Genomic DNA, 22,363 nt, shown 5'->3' on the forward strand with positions numbered 1-22,363 from the left:
ACTGACACTGGAGTAGAACTTTTCAATAAATGGTGATATTAACCAACCTTAGGTACAATTCCTAATTGGGCTAAAAACTTGGGTCATCCAAATTCAAGAGTAATTCTCAAAACATCCTTCAATATAATGACACACCTAGTTGAAGAACTCTGTAAAGCTAAGGGTTCTAAGGACAAAGAGCACGTCTAAATTTAATATAACAAGTGGAGTTCCAAGCTTGATATGGCTTTTTTGGAATTTAAACATTTATGTTGGTTTCTAGGATGTTTAGCTTTCAGGGGCATTAACATCTCTATTTCTTAAAATAGAGATGTTAATTCTTAAAATCCCTGTCCTATTTTTGGACTCAAAGTCCCATCCCTTTGTTATATTATGAACCAAGGAAAACTTTCAAAGTTAAAACATTTTTATGCCAAGTTAAAATGAACCCAGTAACCTTGTATATCAGGCATATATACATACTTGATAAGAAACCAGGTTGTCCTTTGCACAGAGTATATGGCCAAGTATGGAATATTGAAATGTGAAATGTGTGCGCATATGTTGAATGTTTACATGTGTGTATAAGTGTGTCCTCTACTCCTTACGCTACACTAGGTAGAGAAACTGTCTAAATAACAACCTATACATATAAACACCATAGCTTTTGCTTGAAAAATACTCTCATGTTTCTACCACTCACCCTTCATCTTTCCATCCTCTCAAAGGATGCACATAAGATCTGTGTATTCAGGGTCATCTTCACCAGTGCTCACCCTTGGCTGCCACAAGTAATGAGGTAAAGAAGTGAGAATACGTTATGCAGCCTGATTTATGGATTGGAAGGATCTAGTGTAATTTTCATATTTACCTTGGGCTAGAGGAAATGACTAATATCGCAAAAGAAATGCAGGGATCAGAGGCAAGAGGAGGGGATTGGACACCTGGGACTATGAGCTGAAGAAAATAGGAAGAGAGATAGGCTCAGCCTTGGGGGAGAGAATATTGGAAAAGGTTGAATTCGTTGAGTAAAACACATTAGCCTCAAGGTATCTAGAAGTTCATTGAGAGGCTGAGCTGCAGAAACAGTGTGATTTAATCAGGCTTAAGTCATCGGTAATAACTCTAAATAAATAAATAAACCCTGGCCAGTGCACAGAAAGCATTAAACACAATTATAGTCTGATGGCTCTCCTTTGGTCTCAGCAGGAGAACTGCATTCAGAAACACCAGGTTGATAATTCACTCCCTTTGCAAATATTTATTGCTTTGCCATAGCACCAAATCCTATAAGACATGTTAATGAATAAATTTCTCAGTAATGCTAAGAGAAGTTTCAGTCAAAATCTCCAGTGTACCTTTGAGGACATTTGTGTGTGTGTGTGTGTGTGTGTGTGTGTGTGTGTGTGTGTGGAGGGGGAGGGTAAGTGGCATCCAGCATAAGCAAAGTGACTTCCAAAGCTGCCCTCAGTCCCAGAGTTCTATCTTGACAGGGGGACAAAGGGATGGTTTTAAGTGAGGATAGGCACCCTTACCCACTTGGTGCATACATGGACACCCAGGATGAGATGGTCAATACCCCAGCCAAGAGAAGCTCTGATTTCTTTGACTCCCTTGCTGGTTAATTCAACCCAACCCAAGTGATTATAGGCTGGGGTCTTTAATTTTTGACTTAAAAGGATGAAGGAAGGGGCCCTTTTAGTGTCTCCATATATTCACAGCCAATAACCCCCATAACCCTAGAAATGGTCTTTTGACTTAGCAGTTCACCAGATTCATTGGCACCTTGCAGGAGGTCACTGCCTTTGAGTCAGATGTTTTCCATAACTTGTCATGTACTTTAAAACTGTCAGACAACTGGTGGTGTGGAAATGTGTGAAGCTATATATTTATGATTGCACTCATCCAGTCTCCTCTGGAGAGTCAGCTGTGTAGCCCTATTAAGACTTTGGACTTTTTTGCTCCCATCTCTTAAACCTCTTAAGCCTCTGGAGTATGAGTATGATTAACCGTCTCCAGATGAAAATGAACATGATGACTGACAGCTATAGTATCATATAGCACCCAAGAACTTTCCAGAGGGCCCAGCCCTCAGCCAAATCTATGTTGAGCACCTTCCAGTGGTACATTTTAGTCACTCCACCCTCTGGTTGGGCTGAATATGGAGTAATGGAAAAAATGCAGCTGATGTGATGTCAGTCAGGATGGGGTCCCCAACACTTCCTAGTTGTGCACTCTAACCTCCCTTGGCTTCAGTTTCTTCTTTGCAAAGCAAGGGTGATAATAAGAATACCTACCTTGTGGGGTTGTTGTGGGGCACAAATCAGATGATGGATAAAAAGTGTTCAACCCATGGCCAGGTGCGACGGCTCATGCCTGTCATCCTGGCACTTTGCGAGGCTGAGGCAGGTGGATCGCTTGAGATCAGAAGTTAAAGAGCAGCCTGGGCAACATGGTGAAACCCCATCTCTACTAAAAATACAAAAATTAGCTGGGCGTGGTGGCACATGCCTGTAATCCCAGCTACTAGGGAGGCTGAGGAAGGAGAATCGCTTGAACCTGGGAGGCAGAGGTTGCAGTGAGCTGAGATCGCACCACTGCACTCTACCCTGGGTGACGGAGAGAGTGAGATTCCATCTCAAAATAAAATAAAATAAAATGCTGATCCCAGAGCCTAGAACGCAGTAAGCACTTGATAAATTTCTGTTATTATTAAGCCCCTAATCTTACGGAATAGAGCAAAGAGGAAAAGACGAAAAAATTGCTGAGAGAAAGAGACTAAAAAGAGCAATAGAAGCTGAAGAGGAAAAAAAGAGAAGGTATCAAGGGCAACCATCTAGGAACTGAGCTGTGATTACGATATGACATGAGCACTGCTGGGGGCCTGTGATTCAAGGATAAGATTTCCTGCTGGTTGGAAGGAGGCTTCCAGTTGTGGCAAATGCCAAATGTAGGAGATTTATGCTAACACCCAGTAAAGCTGCTGCTGCCTCTGCAGAGGCTAGCTGAGGGCAGGATATTTATCGTCGTCAAGAGTGATGACTCAGGAGTCACACAGACCTGGATTCAAATCTCAACTAGGCACTTAAAAGCTGTGTGACCTCAGGGAAATCACTTAATCTCTCTGAGTCTCAGCTTTGTCACCTCTAAAGCAAAGATAATGCACTAGGTGACACCTGAGTCCCTTCTAGGTCCTAGAGTCTATAAGGAGGAATCTTCTTCTCTTTTCCATCTCAAACAGGCTTGAGAAAACAAAGCTGTTAGGATAAATAAATGTTAAGAAAATAGCTGCCCACCTCCAAGGACTCTCCACTTCTGCTAGAAAGACATCAAATGCGCTTCTTTGCTAGACTAAGACTTCCTTGTTCTGATTTTGCCAGCATTTTCAATGTCTGCTGCCAGAGCTCAGTGCCTCCTGCACTTCCTGCTGCCTGGCACTTGGAGCTGGATGAGGTGTGTCGCACCTTTACACAGCTGGGTTCCCATCCTGCCACAGCTTCCAAGGGCTATTTCCTACCAGCTGGGGGCTTAGAGGGAAAGCTGGCTTCAGAGCCAAGCAGGGTGCAAATTGGCTGGAACTAAAAACCTGCTTTAGGGTGAGGGGATAAGGAATGAAATCATGGAAGCACAGCTGAAAGGGCAGAAATGAAACAAGCTGTGGGCTGGAGATGATCTAATGTCTACCTCCCTTCTCTTCAAGAAGGCTGCATTTTCAAAAGCATTTTATATATATTTGTATCTTCTCAGCGCAAAAGCAAGCTTCTGCCTGGGTTTTCTCCTCTTCTCCAGGGCTTCCTGACTCAAGAAGGAATATATTAAATGACACTTTACTGTATTGTACTAAAATATTAAATGACATTTGATTATATTATCATATCTATTAGCAATGCATCCCTCCCAGGTATCTTAAAATTCTTGTGTTTGACAATGTACTTGCTTTAGTAGTTAGAGAATAAATTAGTGAGAAGGTAGATTCATCTCACTGAAACATATGAGCTATGGTAAAAGAACTGGATCATAGCCAGTGTGACTACACAGCTCGGATTTTCTAAGACTGTTCCAATTGTAAATATTCTGTCCCATGGTCTGTGTAATAACTCTTGAACTTGTCTCAATTTGGGTTCAGAAAAGCTGGCTAGTCATAAATGATATCCCCAAGGTTGATCTGGATACTTACATACAAGAAAATGGGGAAAGAATTGGACCAGATATAAAGGGAAAGAGAAAGATTCTAAAAATAAATAAATAAAATAAAATAATTAAAAAACAAAGACATGACAAAAGGAAAACCCACCAGTGGATTTTATTCATTGACCTCCTTGGGATACAGCAAATGAGGACCACATCCTACATGGCTTCACTAAGACCCTCGGTGTACCCAAGGACTGTGGGAAAAATGACATCAATAACTTTTGATCCAAAATGCTTCCCTTGATACTTTCTGTATCTAGCAGAAAACCGTAGACTAGAGGCACTAGACAAAGGAGTGTCACAAGGCCAGAGTGATTAACCAATTATTTTTAAATTTCATTTATTTTTAGGCTAAAAATGTAATAATGTGGCCATTTGAAAACACAGTGTGTTCTATGCTCTATCATTCCTTTAAGATGTAAAAAGAAAAAAATTAAAACAGATTTCTGCATGTCTCAAAACTCCTACCACTTTAGTTAGGTTAATGGAACCATCAAGATCACCCAGTCTAATACTTCCCAAGTCTAAGTGCTCATAAAAATCATGTGAGGAGATTTGTAAAAACACAAACACTGGGGCCCTAGCCCTGGGGATTCTGATTCAATAGATCTTGGGTGTGGCCCAGGAATGTAATATTTTTCTAAAGCTCTGAAAGATTTTGAAAGGCAGCTGGGTTTGGAAACCACTGATCATTACAATCCCTTACTAACATAATCATTGTCATAATCATTATTATTATTATTTCCATTATTAGTATTTTCACATCATTAATAATAATAGCACCTGTAGCTATAATTTTACCTTGTCAATATGTTTCCATATTTATTATCTAAGTTTAACCTTACAACCACCCTAATGGATAGAGAAGGCAGGTGTTACTAGTCCCATTTTACAGTTAAAAATATTATTCACAAGAGATACACAAATGTGGTGGTCTACATATACATGAAATATTATCCTTCAACAAAAAGGAAAGAAGTGCCAATACATGGAACAACATAGATAAAATTTGAAAACACTATTCTAAGTCAAAGAAGCACAAAAAACCACATAGTATTTGATTCAATTTATATGAAGTGCCCAGAATAGGCAAATATGTGGAGACAGAAAGTAGATTAATCATTGTCTAGAGCTGGAGAGATTGGAGAAAATATTCAGTGACAACTAATTGGAATAGGGTTTCTTTTTGAGGAAATGAAAATGGTCCAAAATTATGTTATGATGATGGTTGCACCACTACTTGATAAATCTTCTAAAAATCATTGTACACTTGAACGGGTAAATTTCATGTTATGCAAATTATACCTTAATACAGTTGTTTGTTTTTCCAGAGTTATTTTAAAAATAATTAACATGAATCACATTAATGATAAGAACAAACCTATGATCATGTAGCTAACCAGCTATAAACTAGGATAACTCAAACAATAATAACTACCTTTTATTAAGCACTACTGTGTGCCAGGCAGAGTAATATGCACTTTATATCCACTGTCTTATTTAATCCTCAAAGCCATTATTCCCACTTTACAGATGACAAAATGAGGCTTAGGGAATCTATATAGTTTCCTCAAGGTCTTACAGGCTAGCACTGATAGATCCTGGATTTGAACCAAATCTGAGTCCAAAGACTTCTTTTTTCATTATAATCTGCTGCCTCTAAGACTAGAACCTAATGACCCTGATATTTCATGCCTGGAAGTCTGTCCTCCATTCCCAGATGGGCAGTTCTAAAATATAAAATAGGAGAGAAAAAGACACATTGTCTTCATCCTCCTCATCCCAGTGCCCTTTCCCATTTGGCTCTGTGGCAGTGGGAAAACTGATCACATTTCTTAACACTATCCCAGACATAGCCCTGAATTTTCTTGACTGAATAGGCAGTACTCAGGACTAAAAGGGTATTGAGGTCCACTGTGCCTTGTAGTTGTAGATGACATGTGAACAAATGCAACTGAGCCCTATTCACACTGCACATAGTCCAGGAATTCACCAAGAAGTACTACTGCACCCAGGAGTGATAGATAAGAGGAGTTCAATCTAATATGACTCAAAGGGAATCAAGGGAATAGAAAGCTGCAGTCTTTTCAAAATTACGTTTATTGCCTACCTATGTTGAACAGAGATTATCACCAGCCCTCTCGTGATACATCAATACACACACACACACACACACACACACACACACACACACATATCTAGGGAGAAAAATCAATATGTAAAAAATGGATTTTGGGGAAATTTTGTGCATAACGCGTCTCTTATATCGGACACAAGAATATTCTAACACTTGGTCTGAATACAATGTCACTTGGTTCAGTACTCTTTCCTAACGTCTATTGTGGTCTTTAGAATATCACAGTTCATGGAAATGAGGACATATTGGGTGATACAGGGTGCTTTGTCTGTGAAAGTTGTTACAGAGAAATCCCTGAAATTTGACTGAGATGTAGATTTTACAGTGACAAAAGACAGACACCCTAACAATTACTCTGTTGGACAGCTCCCTCGACCTAGCTTCAAACCCTTCGAAGTTGCCATGACTCTCCTTTATTTTAAGACATGCACTAGGATGGCCAGTCCTTCGATGGTCAGGAAGGGCCTAGGATTAACCACTGCCTGTCCATTGAGCACATGATGAAATAATCTAAGCTTCCTGGGCATTGGTTTTCAAGGTCAGCTATGTAGAAAAATCTCAGCCGGGCACGGTGGCTGACGCCTGTAATCCCAACACTTTGGGAGGCCTAGGCGGGTGGATCCTGAGGTCAGGAGTTCGAGGCCAGCCTGACTAACATGGAGAAACCCCATCTCTACTAAAAATACAAAATTAGCCAGGCATGGTGGCACATGCCTGTAATCTCAGCTACTTGGGAGGCTGAGGCAGGAGGCAAAGGTTGTGGTGAGCCAAGATCATGCCATTGCACTCCAGCCTGGGCAACAAGAGCAAAACTCTGTGAAAGAAAGAAAGAAAGGAAGAAAGAAAGAAAGGAAGAAAGAAAGAAAGAGAAAGAAAGTCGAACTTGAACCTTGAGACTCAGATGCAGCAACAATATGGACACTGTCTCTTATAAGTAACTGGTCCCAATCACTTTGCCTGACAACTTGGGCAACAGCAGCTATTTGAGAGAACTAGTGTCTTGTACAAAGGAAACCCTCATTCTCCTTTGTCTAGGAACACGAGAAACTTAGAAGCAGTGAAGCAGAGGTAGGTTTTTCCCACATCAAATCCTTTAAGGTGCTATTTCTCCTTCCTTGTTAGTTATTTCATAATTTGGTTACTCTAGAGATCTGCCTGCTTTAAACTCACCTTTGCTCAAGGAATGAAAGGAGTGAGGAGAGAGGGCTGGATAATGGGGGAGGGGCTTGAGGAGGAACACATTAATTATCACCACTCCTTGAAGCTGTTCTTTAAAGCACTGTATTAGGTCAAATTGATCACATGTGTTATATCCACCAACTTAAAAATAGGGAAGCATCCTCAGTATAATTGATTTGATAATATAGAATGTTAAAAATGTGACCCAAGATCTATTTTCTAAATGACCACAAAGAAGACTCTATGGCTGGGTAAGTTCTGGTAAGAGGTAGGATTTTCCCTATTTTGAGGTGCGTACACAGGTTGTTGGGATTTTTGGCAATCTACTCAGAAAATTTAGTTGCCATACAAAAATCTATGGAGGTTATAAGGGGATTTAGGTATAGTGAGTCAATTCCTATTCTAATAGGAATGGTCTTTATTAAAATACCAGACATACCTACAGCTTTCTTTGGTATTTCTCCCAATGACCTCAGCCTTAGGGACACACCCTAAAGTAGGCTTTTTAGAAGCAACAGCTGAGCTGCGACCACTTACCTAAAAGAATAATCCTCTGTGAACATGTCCAGGAAATCCTGCTCTTAGGGTGCATATTTCCAATGAGTTGCAATTCACAAATAATTTCTCAGCAGTTCAAAGAAAATTTGGGCATAATATTTTCTCTGTTAACCCAACCAAATGTCCTTCCTCATACCCTTAATGATTTCATGTTCTGCCTCAATAGTGCTACTCAGAGTTAATTATGAACAAAATCTAGAGTAAATGCTACAATTAAGATTTTCCTTTTTATACCCTGGCAGATAAGCACAATGCATGATCACCACCATTCACACTTCAACCTCAGCAGAGACTGAAGGGTGATTGCTAATGGCTCTGTTGATGTCTATAGCATTAGAAATTTGAGCATCAATCAACCCGGTGTTTTGAAAAATACATTGCCTAATTTTTTTTCAAAACAACCCAAGAATGTAACCATAACCAATGATGCCACCTCCCACCAAGGGCCACCACCCACTATTTAAATTACCTTCCTCCAGTTCATCCATGCTTCCGATCTTCCTGGATCCATCAATGGTGTAAATGTAACGCACTCCCTGAGGCAGGTTGATGTTGTCAGACAGAGATCGTGTCAGGTCAGCCAGCAAGGCGTCGAAGCTGCGAAAACGGTCAGAGGACACAGCGTACACAATCCCCTTGAAGTAGCGGTCCCCATTGCGGTAGAAACGTACCTTCTTGGCTTTCTTCTCATTACTCAGTGCCTGCAAGGTTCTGGTTCGGTAGAAGCTACAGTGGGCGCTGTGAGTGGGGCTAGGCAACCCATTCATCCGGGAGCCTCGCATGTTCCTGGATGTCTTATCTCTTTCGTCAAAGTGTCCAAAATCAAGTTCCATATTTTGGTGGAACCTCAGAGACCTGAGCGTTGGAGAAAGGGATGGGGGTGAAGAGAGGCAAAAACAAAAAGGGACGAGGAGAAGGAAAAAAGAAAGGATTTCAAATATTAGCCAGATCCAGATCTGCAATCTGCTGCTTGTGAAAAGAACTGGTTGAAAAAAGCCTGTGACCCATCTGCTGCTTGCCCCTGACCTGCAAGAATATTGATCTTAATAGAGAAGAAGGAGGGGCTGGGCGGGGGTGCTGGTGGTTGTGGGGGTTGGGAGTAAGAGATAGAGAGGGAGGCACTCTTGGCACTGTTCCAGACAGAGGAGAAGGGGAGATTTTGAAATAGCTGAAAATCCTGAGACTTACTGACAGTGGCTCCTATCAAATTGTAACTTCGGGCTAAATACATTAAAACTGGCATCTGTTTCCTCACACATGCCCACATGACTAACAGTTGTAAATGAATCCATTGCCTGACAAAATTCCCCTTGAAGAGAACAGAAGGAGCTAGCCAAGGTTAGCATCTCCAGCTTAGGAAGCAGTCTTTGCATTTCAGTACAATGACTATGAAGGGGGAGTGTTTTCATTTTATTCCAAGCCCTCTTTCCTACTCTAATGTGTGCATCCCCTCCCCCCAGAATAAACTAAGATTCTCCTTTAAAGGGACAGCCTCCAGGGAACAGCCAGTGTCTTTGTGCTATTCATCAAACCCTTTCCCCACCAAGCTGGTGCAGCTATCCGACATTCATAAGAAATAAGCTGGGGGGAAAAAGGATTAGAAAAATAAGTTATTTAACAAGTTATTAGCTCTGTCTTCCCCCGGTTCCATTTGTTCACAAAATCCTTTTTTTTTTTCCCCAGGTGCTCCACCCCCTCCCCACTGATGCAGCAACACCTCTTAATGGAATAATTTAATTGTTGAAAGATTCACAAATGAGTCTCCGAACAGCATATGGGTCCTTTAGAAGGAAGCACACCTTTCATTGTTCTGGGTTTCTACCCTAATTGAAGTGACATTTTACCCTCACAGGAGGCAATTCATCCCAAACTTGTATATTGCCCAGGTGCATTAGCTGAGAAAAGATGGTCATTTGTCAGGCTTTGCTTTTCTCCCTTCTGTTGAACCCCCTCCCCCACCAAGAACCCCAAACAATCAAAACATGAAACCCAATACAACTGAAGCTGCAAATGCTAGCAAATGTAGTGACATCCTAAGAGCCAAACTATTAACATGCATCTCACAGATGGGGATAAAAGGACTCACAAAGCAAGCAGGGCTCAGCTGCTACACACTGCCACATCAATATATTTGCAAGGGACCAGGAGGACAGGAGATAAGAAAGACTGATGCCTAATGGGTTTGCCAGGCTCAATTCCCCCTTTTTTCCAGTGTCACCATGACCTATGCTGAGCTCAGCATTGTCTCTGTCAGACAACCTGCAGTGGTAAGAGACCCCACCTCCTCAAGGCAAGTAGCAAACATTTCCCCAGGCGTGCCAGTAAGGCTTTGCTTTGCTTTAGGATCAGAGGTAGTATTATTCTAAATTAACAACACAGTGAAAACAAAGGAACATCAAACTCACTTTTCCAAAGGAAAATCCCAGGTAGAAGCTTAGGGAAAAAATCAGATAGAATAAGGCAAAAAAGGAGAAGAGGAGACAGAGAGACAGAGAGAGCAGGCTTTGCCTTGTGCTTTTCCCGTTTGACATCTGTTACATTCTTCTTGAAAATCACTTAAAAGCCCCACTCACCGGTTTTCTGCTGGTTGGGTGGAGATGCTGAGAGAAAGAAAACCAATCTCTCTATGCCTTTGTTGTCTGAGCTCCAAGCAAGAAATTCCTGCCAGGGTGGATAGATGCCTTCTAGGTCCTAGTGCCTTGTCCAGCTTCTCCCATGTAACTCAGGCTTAGTGAATCCCCCCAACCTCCTATGATTAATTACGTGCTTTTAAAAAAATTCACAGGCTGCATTAACAGCTAAAAAGGTTTCATTTATAACCAACAGGAAATTGCAGGGTAGCAAAAAGATTGCGCAGACAAAATCAGAATGCTCTAATGAGCAATGTGCTAGCCCTTTCTTTTAGAAAATTGGCAATTTCACTTGGCCAAAACCTTGGCCTAATCTGCCTGGGGGCCAGACTCAGACAGCCAAGCCAGGCTTCTTAGAAATTGTGGCTCTCTTCCCTTTACCCTCTTGAGAGAAAAAAAAAAAATCAAATCTGCAGATTCTTTAATGCAGTTTAGCTCAAGTATCCAACAACTGGTTTTTTGTTTTTTGTTTTTTGATGAAGTCAACAAAGTAGACTAAGAGGAAGTAGGATAGGAACAAAAGAAGGGAAAATAATTTTAGAATATTATGGAAGATAGAAGTAAAAAGGACATCCCAAATCTATCAGCTTGGTGTAAGAATTTGGTTAATGAAAGGTTAATGTGGCATTTACCTTTGAGAGATTGGAAGTTCAAACCCAACCCAAAGACCTTTCTATGTGAAGTAAATCTGATGGCTACAAAATAAATATTAACAGATTTCTTCTCAAACTGCTTATTTGTCACTAACTGACTTCTTTATATAAAATATGTTACAAAAAAAACTCAAAGAAGCATCCAAATTGAACTAATTAGATCAGGCCGAACTATAAAACAGAAGAGAAAGGTGAGAGGTTAAATGGGGTAGGGGGATGCTACCATCTCCACAGTTGAAGCTACATGCATCAATATGTAGCAGGCTTGAACTATCATGGTTCTATTTTTGCTTGGCTTCCAGGAAGCTCAGAGCTAAGAGCACGCTCAGTAATTATTTTATATCTGATTCCTAGTATAATTAACCCTTCCTTTTATATAGTGCCGTTGATCTTTCATATTTAAGCATTTTCTCTGCATGTGTTTTATTGTAAGCTGCCGCCAAGGGGGATAAAATATATGATTGTCTTTCTTCTGTGAAAGGTGTTGACTCAGCAAAGCCTGGAACTGTCTGTTAGTTGAGTGGACAGCCTCAAATGTGCAACCTACCTAGTTAAGTCCCCCCAACACCTTGCTGCTGATTTCTTGGTTACTATACAAGTACCTCAGGGGAATGCATGTGTCTGCCCTGTTTTCTTCCATGTGTTGTTGCCTTACCTTGTGGCAACCTCATGAAAAATCAACATTATTCAGGCTAGAGGCAAAGAAAAATCAAGGAATAAGGGCAGGAAAATATGGAAATTCCAACAAGGCTAATGTCTTAAAACTTCTTTCTTGCACATCACAAGCATTCAGTAAATATGTAGCAATTAATTTTGCATCAGAACTAAAAATCATTTTATTTCTGGTGAAGATACAACAATGGATGGGATAATAAAACTTAAACACGAACCATTTGGAATGTATTTCAGAGGAAATGTCCTCATAATATAGGCTTTGCAATGCTACTGTGGAAGCTGCAAAATGTCTTTATGAGACAGCCTAGGATAAATGACTTTGTTTGCTTTATATATACTAGAGAGCAGAGGGATAGGCAGGATCAATGTGTCCTTGTTTGAGATATGTGGGCATTAATAGGTGTTCCTTAAAAACAGGAAAAAAAATTCTGTGGTCAAAAATGTTTGAAAAGTGATGCGCTAAACAAAGGTAGTTTTGCTTATCATAAAACTTGTCAGGGCCTTTAATATAAACCATAAAATGTGTCTCAAAAAGAAAACAATTTGGTATACAGGGCTTCCACTTATTTTTAAAGCTCAGAACCTTTTGGTCGCCCCAGAATATGGACTAATGTTCTGCAGGGATAAAAAAACTTTTGCAAAAACTGGACTAGATCGTCTCACAAAGACATTTCTTCTCAAAGAACTCTCAGCTACTTACCAAGACCTTCTTTCTCACTTCTTCAAAGGAAACAGGCCATTGGCAAACAGAAGGTCTCAGATGTGAGTTCAGGGGAAAAGTAAATCTTTAAATATGGAAATCAACTTTGAAGGTGAAGGGAAAGTCATGGTTGAGGGCTTAATGGAGTGAAGTGATTTAAGAAAAAGAATAGCAACTCCATGTTGGAAATGTAGCAATATGACCTTTTGATTACTTACCATGTGCCCTGTACCACAGGCAAGACAGTGTAGGAAACATCCATCACTGTCCCTGAGGGGCTTGATGACTCATTGAGGAAAGGAGATAGCACAGGACTATGCATCTTGCAAAAATCATGAAGAAGGGATTAGATCTTTCTTGATATACTGCAGTCTGGGTTAATCAAACTCAGCTTAAAGAGCAGGGTCAAGAAATTTCTCATCCATCTCTCTCTCTCTCTCTCTCTCACACACACACACACACACACACAAAATACCAAAAAAAATTATTAGTTTATGTTACCAATCAGAAGCACAAAGAGTAGGATCCAGTGTGGGACAGAGTAAGCAAACAGGAAACGAGGTTGGACTTTCCCTTGACCTTCAAAGTTGACTTCCATATTTAAAGATGTACTTTTCCCCTGGACTCACATCTCATATCACAAGATTGTTTATGCATAGGGCCTTTATTGAGAAAATCATAAAACTATTGAAAAACATAACAGAAGCTGTTAATAAATGTAAAGTCAGACCAGGCTCATGGATAACAAGATGCAATGTTGTAAGGTATCAATCCTCCCCAAAGTAATCTATACATATGAAGAAATTCCAATAAAAGCCCCAACACGAATTTTTGTGAAACTCAAAAAATTACTTCAAAATTTTTGTGGAAGAATATAAAACTTTAAGAGTAGCCAAGATCATTGTAAAAAAGAGAAATCAGAAGCCAATATCTGCCCTACAAAAATTTGTTATAAAGCTATAGTAATGAAGATAGTGTGGTGTTGGCCTGGAGGACAGACAAAGATTAATTAAACAAAACAGAGATCAACATAAACAGGAACTTGCTATATCATAAGATAATGGGAAAAGCATGGACTCTGGAGCCAGACTGCCTAGGTTCAAATTTTGATTCTACTAATTATTAGCTAGGGACCTTGGGTGAAGTACTTAACCCTCTGTGCTTCACTTCACCCGTCTGTCACACGAAGGTGATGATAATAACAGTAGCATTCTCGGTTGTTATGAGGATTAAATGAGCAAATATATGTATAGTGTTTAGAACAGACCCTGGCACATAGTATGTATAAGTATTAACTTTTATTATCCCCTGAATATTCATATGCCAACACCCTCACTTCTTTCAAGTCTTCACCCAAAGGTTGACTTCTCAACAAGACCAACCTAGACTACCTGATTTAAAGTTACAACCTTCCCTCTCAACCTAGCAGTTCAAAATTTTTTTACTCTGTTTTTCCATAACATTTATCACCTCCAATATACTATGCAATATACTTATCAATGACATATTTCCTGAAGGTATAATATAAGCTTCAACAGGGTAGGAATATTCTAACAGCTTTAATGATATATATAATTCACATTACCAATAGGACTACTTTTGTCTATATTTTTAATATTGCATAATTAAGTGCCTAGAACAATATCTAACACACAATAGGTTTGGATATTTGTTGAATTGTATAAAGTAAGGAAAGCAAAGAGTATTCAATAGATAGTATTAAGTCAATTAACTTTCATGTGGAAAAAAAATCAAATTAGATACTCCCCTTATACTATACATAAAAATCATCTCCAGATGTTTTAAAGACCTGAATAAAGAACAAAACTTTAAAATTATTGGAAGGAAGCATAAAAGTTTTCCTTTAAATCCTTACGGTAGAAAAGAATTTCTTAAGACACAGAAAGCAGAGATCTTATAAGAAAATATTGATAAATTGATTTCATAAAAATTTACAGCTTCTAACGGCAAAAGACAGCATTTAAACATTAAAAAATAAATATTAGACTGAGAAAAAATATTTGAAACTTAAATATCTGACAGAAAGTTAGTGTCCTGATATCTATATATGACACACAGATATTGATGTAGTTTGGATTTTTGTCTCTGCCCAGTCTCATGTTGAGTTGTAATCCCCAATGCTGGACCTGGTGGGAGGTATTTGGATCGTGGGGGTGGATCCCCCATGACTTGGTGCTGTCTTCCTGATAGTAAGGTGTCCTGAGATTTGGTCTTTTAAAAGTGTGTGGCACCCCCCCTCCAATGCACTCATACATGAGTGTTCTCTCTGTCTCGCTCGCTCTCGCTCTCTTGTTCTCTCGCTCTCTTGTTCTCTCGCTCTCTTGTTCTCTCGCTCTTGCTCCGGCTTTTGCCATGTGAAGTGCCTGCTCCCACTTCGCCTTTTGTCATGATGATAAGCTTCCTGAGGACTTCCCAGAAGCTAACGTTGGAGCTATGCTTCCTGTACAGCCTACAAAACCATAAGCTAATTAAACCTCTTTTCTTTATAAATTATCCAGTCTTGGGTATTTCTTTATAGAAATGCAAGAATGGCTGAATACAGCTATACATAAAAATATACATGTAAAGTTATATGATATATATATATATATATATATATATAGCGCACTATGAACAGTAGCCCAAACAATTTCATATGAAGTAATCCTAGCTTTCATCCTCCTATCAGTCCTATTGATAAGTGGTTCACTGAACTCAGATCACGTAGGACTTTGATCGTTGAACAAACCCTTAATAGTGGCTGTACCATTAGGATGTCCTGATCCAACATAGAGGGTACGTTTACCTCACCAAATAAACACGGGTCTTAGAGCCTCATATGCAGTTACCAATCGAACATTTTCTCTATCCCAATAACCATAAAACAGAAAACAAGTTGCTTTCATCTGTTTACCCTTACTATATATCCTAAGTATACCCTCTGACATCAGTACATGCTTATTGTCTTATTTCAGCAGTTTACCGGCTTTCTGGATCTCTAGCTTAATCTAGTCACCTTGATCATCACACTATCCCAATGAACATAATACTGATCGAACCTGCAGGGTTCATGTTATCTCTGACACTTGGGCTTTATGACCCAATAGATCCAGTGGTGCTCAAAAATATCTACAGCAGCTCAGGTTGTTATATAGAGATGGTGGCAAGTCCTAATAGGAGAATCATTTGTGTAAGCCCCTCCCCATCCCTCAAAGGTTTTGAAGAGAAGCCTCTTATATTGTAAAGTCGCTCTTGATTTTCTTGTGTGTTCTAGGTAAGAATTTAATGCCTGACCATGGAAAACAGAATGACCCTGGAACCCAAGCTTCCCACCGTATGTGGGTTTTATTTGATCTGCCAGGACATAAAGCTGAACATGCACAACAGCATTTCCTCTTCAAATAGAACTGATATATAACATCAGGACTTCATGTGTCCTAAAGTTTTTTGAGAAAGTAGACATTTTATCTGTAGATGTCCTTGCCCAGCTACATCAGAGCTTGGTCAATATGGCTGATGAATAAAGCGTCCATGATGGTAAGGGTGGAAGATGCATATAGCTAAATAACATGAGGTTCCTCTTATCAAAAAACTAGTCTGGCTACAGCCACTGCTGAGTGCCCAATCTTCTTCTAGCAGAGACCACTGCTGAGCTGCTAATTTGGAACCATAACCCAGTATAACCATATGCCTACCTGGTAACAGTAAAATTACAACTATCATTTGGGAGACAGATGTTTGCCCTCAATGGAATAGACAACTATTTTTTATACATGCTCACATTGGCTATCCACAAAGCTTCTGCCATATCACCATCCGTGGATTTACTGAATGTCTTATCATCACGGTATCTTTGCAACATTTGTTCTAATTAAATAATTCATTTGTCAGCCAAAAAAGTGAGATAGTAGCCTCATATTCATGGGTTTCACAGATCTTACCATGGATGCCATCTCTCAGAAGCAGCTAGCCTTATTGAATGGTGCATTACCTAACACTGAATCAGTTTATGGCCTTAACTGGGAGGCTACACATTGTGAAGTTGAAGTACTGTTCTATAGATATAGTTGTGCTCTGAACTAGCTACCCATATTTCTCTTAAAGCCAGGCTATTAAAGAATGGAAATAGAGATGGTATCAATTATTATTACACCTAATGACCCACTCACACAAAAAAAGTTGCTTCGCTCCCTGCAACTTTGGACTTGGTGTGGTTATGGTTTTTAATTCCAAAGGGAATGGTATCTCCACCACTTGAAAGTTACAGCAATCCAATACCAGCAAACTATCAAAGGCTCAGTTTTTCTTGAAATAAAAACTGGGATGATGCTACAGGGTAAATAAACAAACAAACAAAAAACCCAGACAGACAAGCAAAACAAAAACAAAAATCCCTAACGAATATGGAATATGTAGTGGAAAAAGAAAGTTATAAATGCCACTACAACCATATGAACAAATTAACTCAAAATGAGTCAAAGACTTAAATGTAAGAACTAAAAACTAAAACTCTTAGAAGAAAACAGGGTTATAAATCTTTGTAACTGACCTTGGATTAGCCAATGGTATTTTTAGATATAATACCTAAAGCACAAACAACTAAAGAAAATATGAATTGGATTTTTATCAAAATTTAAAGCTTTTGAGCATCAAAGGGCACCATGAATAAAAGAAAAAGACAACATACATAATAGAAGAAAATATTGGCAAATTATATATTTAATAAAGGACTTCTATCCAGAATGTATAAAGAGCGCTTTCAACTAAACAATAAAATGACAAACAACCCAATTTGAAAACAGGCAAAGGATCTGAATAGATATTTCTCTAAAGACGACATACAGGTGGCCATTAAGCACATGAAAAGACGCTCAATTCCATTAAGCATCAGGGTAATGCAAATCAAAACCATAGTGAGACATTATTTCACAGCTACCAGGATGACTAATTTAAAAAAATACAGACAATAACAAGCATTGACAGAGATGTGCAGAAATTGAACCCTCATTACTGGTGAGAATATAAATTAACACAGCCACTTTGGAAAATGGTTTGGCAGTTTCCCAAAAGATTAAACACAGAGTTACAACATAACTCAGCAATTCTACATTTAATTCTGCATAATCAAGAGAAACACAAACACCTGTCACATAAAAACTTGTAATTTTAAATGTTCGTGGCAGCGTTATGCATAATAGCCAAAAAAGTAGAAACAAATGTCCATCAACTTATGAACAGATAAGCAAATTATGATATATCTATACAATGGAATATTACTTAGCCATAAAAAGGAATAAACTACTGATACATACTACAACGTGGATGAGCCTTGAAAACATTATGCTAAGCGAAGGAAGCCATGCACAAAAGGCCGCACATTATATGACTCTATTTATATGAAATGTCTAAAACAGGCAAATCTATAGAGACAAAAAGTACATTAGTGGTCGTCTTGGACTGGCGGTAGGGAGAAAGGAGTAACTGCTAATGGATATGGGTTTTTCGGGGGTTGTTGAAATGTTCTGCAATTATATAGTAGTTAGTGATGGCTGCACAACCTTATAAATATAGTGAAACTCATTAAATTGCGCATTTTAAAGGAGCAGATTGTATGGTGTGTGAATTGTATCCCAATAGAAAAACTATTTATAAAAATTTATACATAAACGTTTGGAGCAACTCTATTCATAATCTGCAAAAAAATAAAAACAGCCTAAGTATCCTTCAACAGCTCAAATAAACAGATAAACACTCTGAGCTACACCCATACAATAGACTACTACTCAGCAATAACATCAATGAACTACTGGTAAACACAACAACTTGGATAACTCTCAAATTCTTATGCTAAGTAAAAGATGTCAGTCTCAATAGACTGCATAGTGTAAGATTCCATTAATATGGCATTCTAGAAAGACCAACAATAGGGACAAAGAACATAGCAGTGTGTGCCAGGGGTTAGGTGTGGGGGGAAGGTGTGACTACAAAAGGATAGCACAAGGGAGATTTGAGGGGTGACAAAAGTGTATTTGAGTCTAATTGTGGTTCATACAAATTCTAATTGTGTTGTTAACACAAATCTGTACATATGTTAACGTTCATACAACTATACACCAAAAAGTCAATTTTATTGTATGTTAATTTAAAAATGAAATGTTTAAATATGGCAAATTTTTATGATTGGGTAAAACTCAGTGGTAAGTATATGGGGGGGTCCATCTAGTTTTCTCTGTGCATTTTTTAACTTTTTATTTTTAAAGAATTCTAGATTTACAAAAAGTGGGAAAATAGTACAGAAGCCCATGCACCCTTCACTCAATTTCCCCCAATGGTTGCAAATTAGAAAACTGTAGTATGATATCAAAATCAGCAATTCGATATTGGCAAAATGTATATAATTCTATGTCATTTTATTTTGTGTATATATTAAGTGGAGCTGCCACCACAATCAAAATATAGAACCATACCATCACCACAAGGATTGCTGTTGCTACCTCTTATTAGTCACACCCAATACTCCATCCCTTCATCATTCCTAACCCCTGGACACCACTAATCTGTTTTCCAGCTCTGTAACTTTATCATTTTGAGAAAGCTATGTAAATGAAATCATACAACATGTAACCTCTTGAGATTAGCTTTTTTTCACTCACCATAATGTTCTTGAGACAACTCCTAGTTGTTACATGTATCATAAATGTATACCTTTTTATTGTTGAATAGTATTTCATGGTAAGGATATACCACTGTTTGTTTACACATTCACCTATTGAGGGACAATTTGGTTGTTTTCAGTTTTGGGCTGCTACAAATAAAGCTATGTGAACAATCGTATACAAGTTTCTGTGCAACCATAAGTTTTCACTTCTCTGGAAATAAAAAGCCTAAGATTGCAATTACTGGGGTCATACGGTAATTGCAATATATAGTTTTATAAGAAACTGCCAAACTGTTTTCCAGAGTGGCTGTGAGATTTTACTTTGCCACCAGCAGTGTATGAGAGATTCAGTTTCTCTGCATCCTCACTAGCATTATCTGTCATTTTTTTTCTTTAGCCATTCTAATAGATGTGCAGTAATATCTTGTGATTTAAGTTTGCATTTTTCTAATGTCTAATGATGTTGAACATATTTTCTTTGGTGAAATGACTCTGCCCCTTTTACCCATTTTCTGGTGCAGGGGCCATGCTAATCTTGTCTGCATCGTTCCAATTTTAGTATATGTGCTGCCGAAGCAAGCAGACCTTTTATCCATTTTCCAGTGGGATTGTTTATTTTTTCTGATTTTGAGTTTTAAGAATTCACTATATGTTCTTCATATGAGTCCTTTGTCAGATACATTGTTTGCAAACATGTTCTCTCAGTCTATAGCCTATTTTTTCATCCTCTTCACATGGTCTTTCACAGAGCAGAAGCTGTTAATTTATTCATTTTTTCGTTTATGGACTGTGGTTTTGTTGTCATGACTAAGAACCCCTCACGAAGTCTGGGTCCTAAAGTTTTCTCTTGTATTATATTCTAAAATTTTTATAAATGTATGTTTTACCTAATTCCTATGATCCATTTTGAGTTAATTTTTGTATAATGTGTGAGGTGTAGGTTATGGTTCATATTTTTTGTCTATAATTTTTGTTCATGTGTCATTTTTTGTTCGTATTTTTTGTTCTTTTTTGTTCACATGTCATTTTTTGTTCATATGTCTTGCTCTAGCGCCATTTGTTGGAAAGAATATCTTCCATTGAGTTGCTTTTGCACCTTTGTCAAAAATCAGTTTGATATATTGGTGTGAGTCTATTTCTGAGTTCTGTATTCTATTCCATGGATTTATTTATCTATGCCTCCTTCAATATCGAAGTCTTGATTCCTGTCGCTACATAATAATTCTTGAAATTGGGTATACTGATTCCTCCAATTTTATTCTTATTCTTAAGAATTGTGTTGGCTATTCTAGGTCTTTTGACTTTCCATATAAATTTTATAATAACCTTGCCTATATCTATAAAAAATCTTGCTGGGATTTTTGATAGAAATTGTGTTAAACCAATATACAAATTTGGGGAGAATTGACTGTATTGAATCTTCTAATCCATATACAATATATGCCTCATCATTCATTTAGGTTTGATTTCTTTCCTTAGTATTTTGTAATTTTTAGCATACATGTCCTATACATGTTCTGTTAGACTTTCACTTAAATATCTCATTTTTAAAAGATTGTGTATTGGATTGTATTTTAAATTTTGCATTCCTCATGTTCACTATTAGTATCTAAAAATGTAATTGATTTGTGTATGTTGATCTTGTATCTTCTCACCCTGCTGAATTCACTTATTAGTTTCAGGAGTTTTTGTCATTACCTTGGGATTTTCTATATGGATCATCATATCATCTTTAAATAGAGATAGCTTTAGTTTTCCCCTTCTAATATCAATGCCTTTTATTTCTGTTTCTTGCCTCATTGCACTGGCTAAAATCTCTAGTGCTGTATTGAGTAGCAGTGGTGAGAATGGACTTCCATAACTTGTTTCTAATCTTAGCTAGAAAGCATTCAATCTTTACCATTAAGTATGATGTTAGCTGTAAAGGGCTGTTTTGTAGATGTACTGTATCAAATTGAGCAAGTTCCCCTCTATTTCTAGGGTTTTCTGAGGGATTTTTTTTAATTATGAATGGGCATTGAATTTTCTCAAACACTTTCTCTGTATCCATTGATATAATCATATGATTTTCTTCTTTATTCTGTTAATATGGTTTATTACATAGATTAATTTTCAAATATGTAACATTTTTAATGTCTGATATATTTCTCCATAGTTTTTTTCTTAACTTGAAGCAAATATGAAATAAGGTACTTTTCTGTACTTCTTCAAAATAATTTAAAAATTACACAGACTTGTAAAAACAGTGTAGGCAATTAATTACTCAGAAAAATGTGTGGCAGAAGGACATACAGCTTAGTAGTCAAAAAGGGAAACAATTTATAAAGTGTAGCTCAGTAGTACTTAACCCAGGCTTCACAATAGAATCAGGTGAGATGCTTTTACAAAATACTTTTAACTATGATTTCATGGATCTGGTGTGGTCTCAAGCATTACTATTTTTCAAAGCTACCCTGGTGATTCTAAAGTACAGCCAATGTTGAGAACCACTGGCATTGTGGAATGAACTTAACAATGTGGACTTTAGACTCAGATGTAAAGTACCTAGTAGTAGGTATGATACATATAAAGGATATATTTATCAGACTCAGAATATAGAAGTATCTCGTACAACTTACAGGAAATATTCATAGAAAGCGAAATGACACCTGTTTTCATCCTCTTCTCCTTCCTGCTGGTTAAAATGTGAATGACATAATTTGTGCCCAAGCAGCCATCTTGTACCAGGAAGTGGAAGCCAGGTATTGAGAATGGCAGAGCAACAAGATAAACTGGAGCCTGGTGATTACAAAACAACCATATCAGCCCTGTAGAACTTCCTTACAAATGTTGTTTAAGGCATAGAAAAATAAGCTTATACATTTCTTGAGCCCCTATTATTTATAGTTTTTTCACTGGCTCTCTTATACCTGATACAAAAGAAAAAATGTTAAATGTAGGCATGCTTTAAATCACTGTTGGTGGGCCAAAAACTGGGAAGAATCTGAAGGACGGGAAGTAGAT

At 38.1% G+C, this 22,363-nt stretch overlaps 1 protein-coding gene and 1 pseudogene across 10 annotated transcripts in view; both read right to left on the bottom strand.

The window, feature by feature from the left end:
• DCX (doublecortin) overlaps positions 1-10,725 on the bottom strand; it is a 117,557-nt gene extending 106,832 nt beyond the window's left edge. For 6 of the 10 annotated variants that reach the window (XM_063660026.1, XM_063660023.1, XM_063660025.1 and 3 more), the window contains exons 1-2: positions 10,618-10,725; positions 8,514-8,899 (exon numbers count right to left, since the gene is read on the bottom strand). In XM_063660026.1, the coding sequence (XP_063516096.1) occupies positions 8,514-8,877 (364 nt within the window). In that variant the 5' untranslated portion in view covers positions 8,878-8,899; positions 10,618-10,725. Of the gene's footprint in view, positions 1-8,513; positions 8,900-10,449 lie in introns of all 10 variants that reach the window. The other 4 variants (XM_063660027.1, XM_063660021.1, XM_063660024.1 and 1 more) reach the window with 3 other exon arrangements.
• Positions 10,726-19,843: 9,118 nt separating this feature from the next.
• On the bottom strand, positions 19,844-19,939 carry LOC129025525 (U6 spliceosomal RNA; annotated as a pseudogene).
• Between the last annotated feature and the right edge of the window lie 2,424 nt (positions 19,940-22,363).

The sequence above is a fragment of the Pongo pygmaeus genome, chromosome X (genome assembly GCF_028885625.2).
Source record: "Pongo pygmaeus isolate AG05252 chromosome X, NHGRI_mPonPyg2-v2.0_pri, whole genome shotgun sequence".
NCBI lineage: Eukaryota > Metazoa > Chordata > Mammalia > Primates > Hominidae > Pongo > Pongo pygmaeus.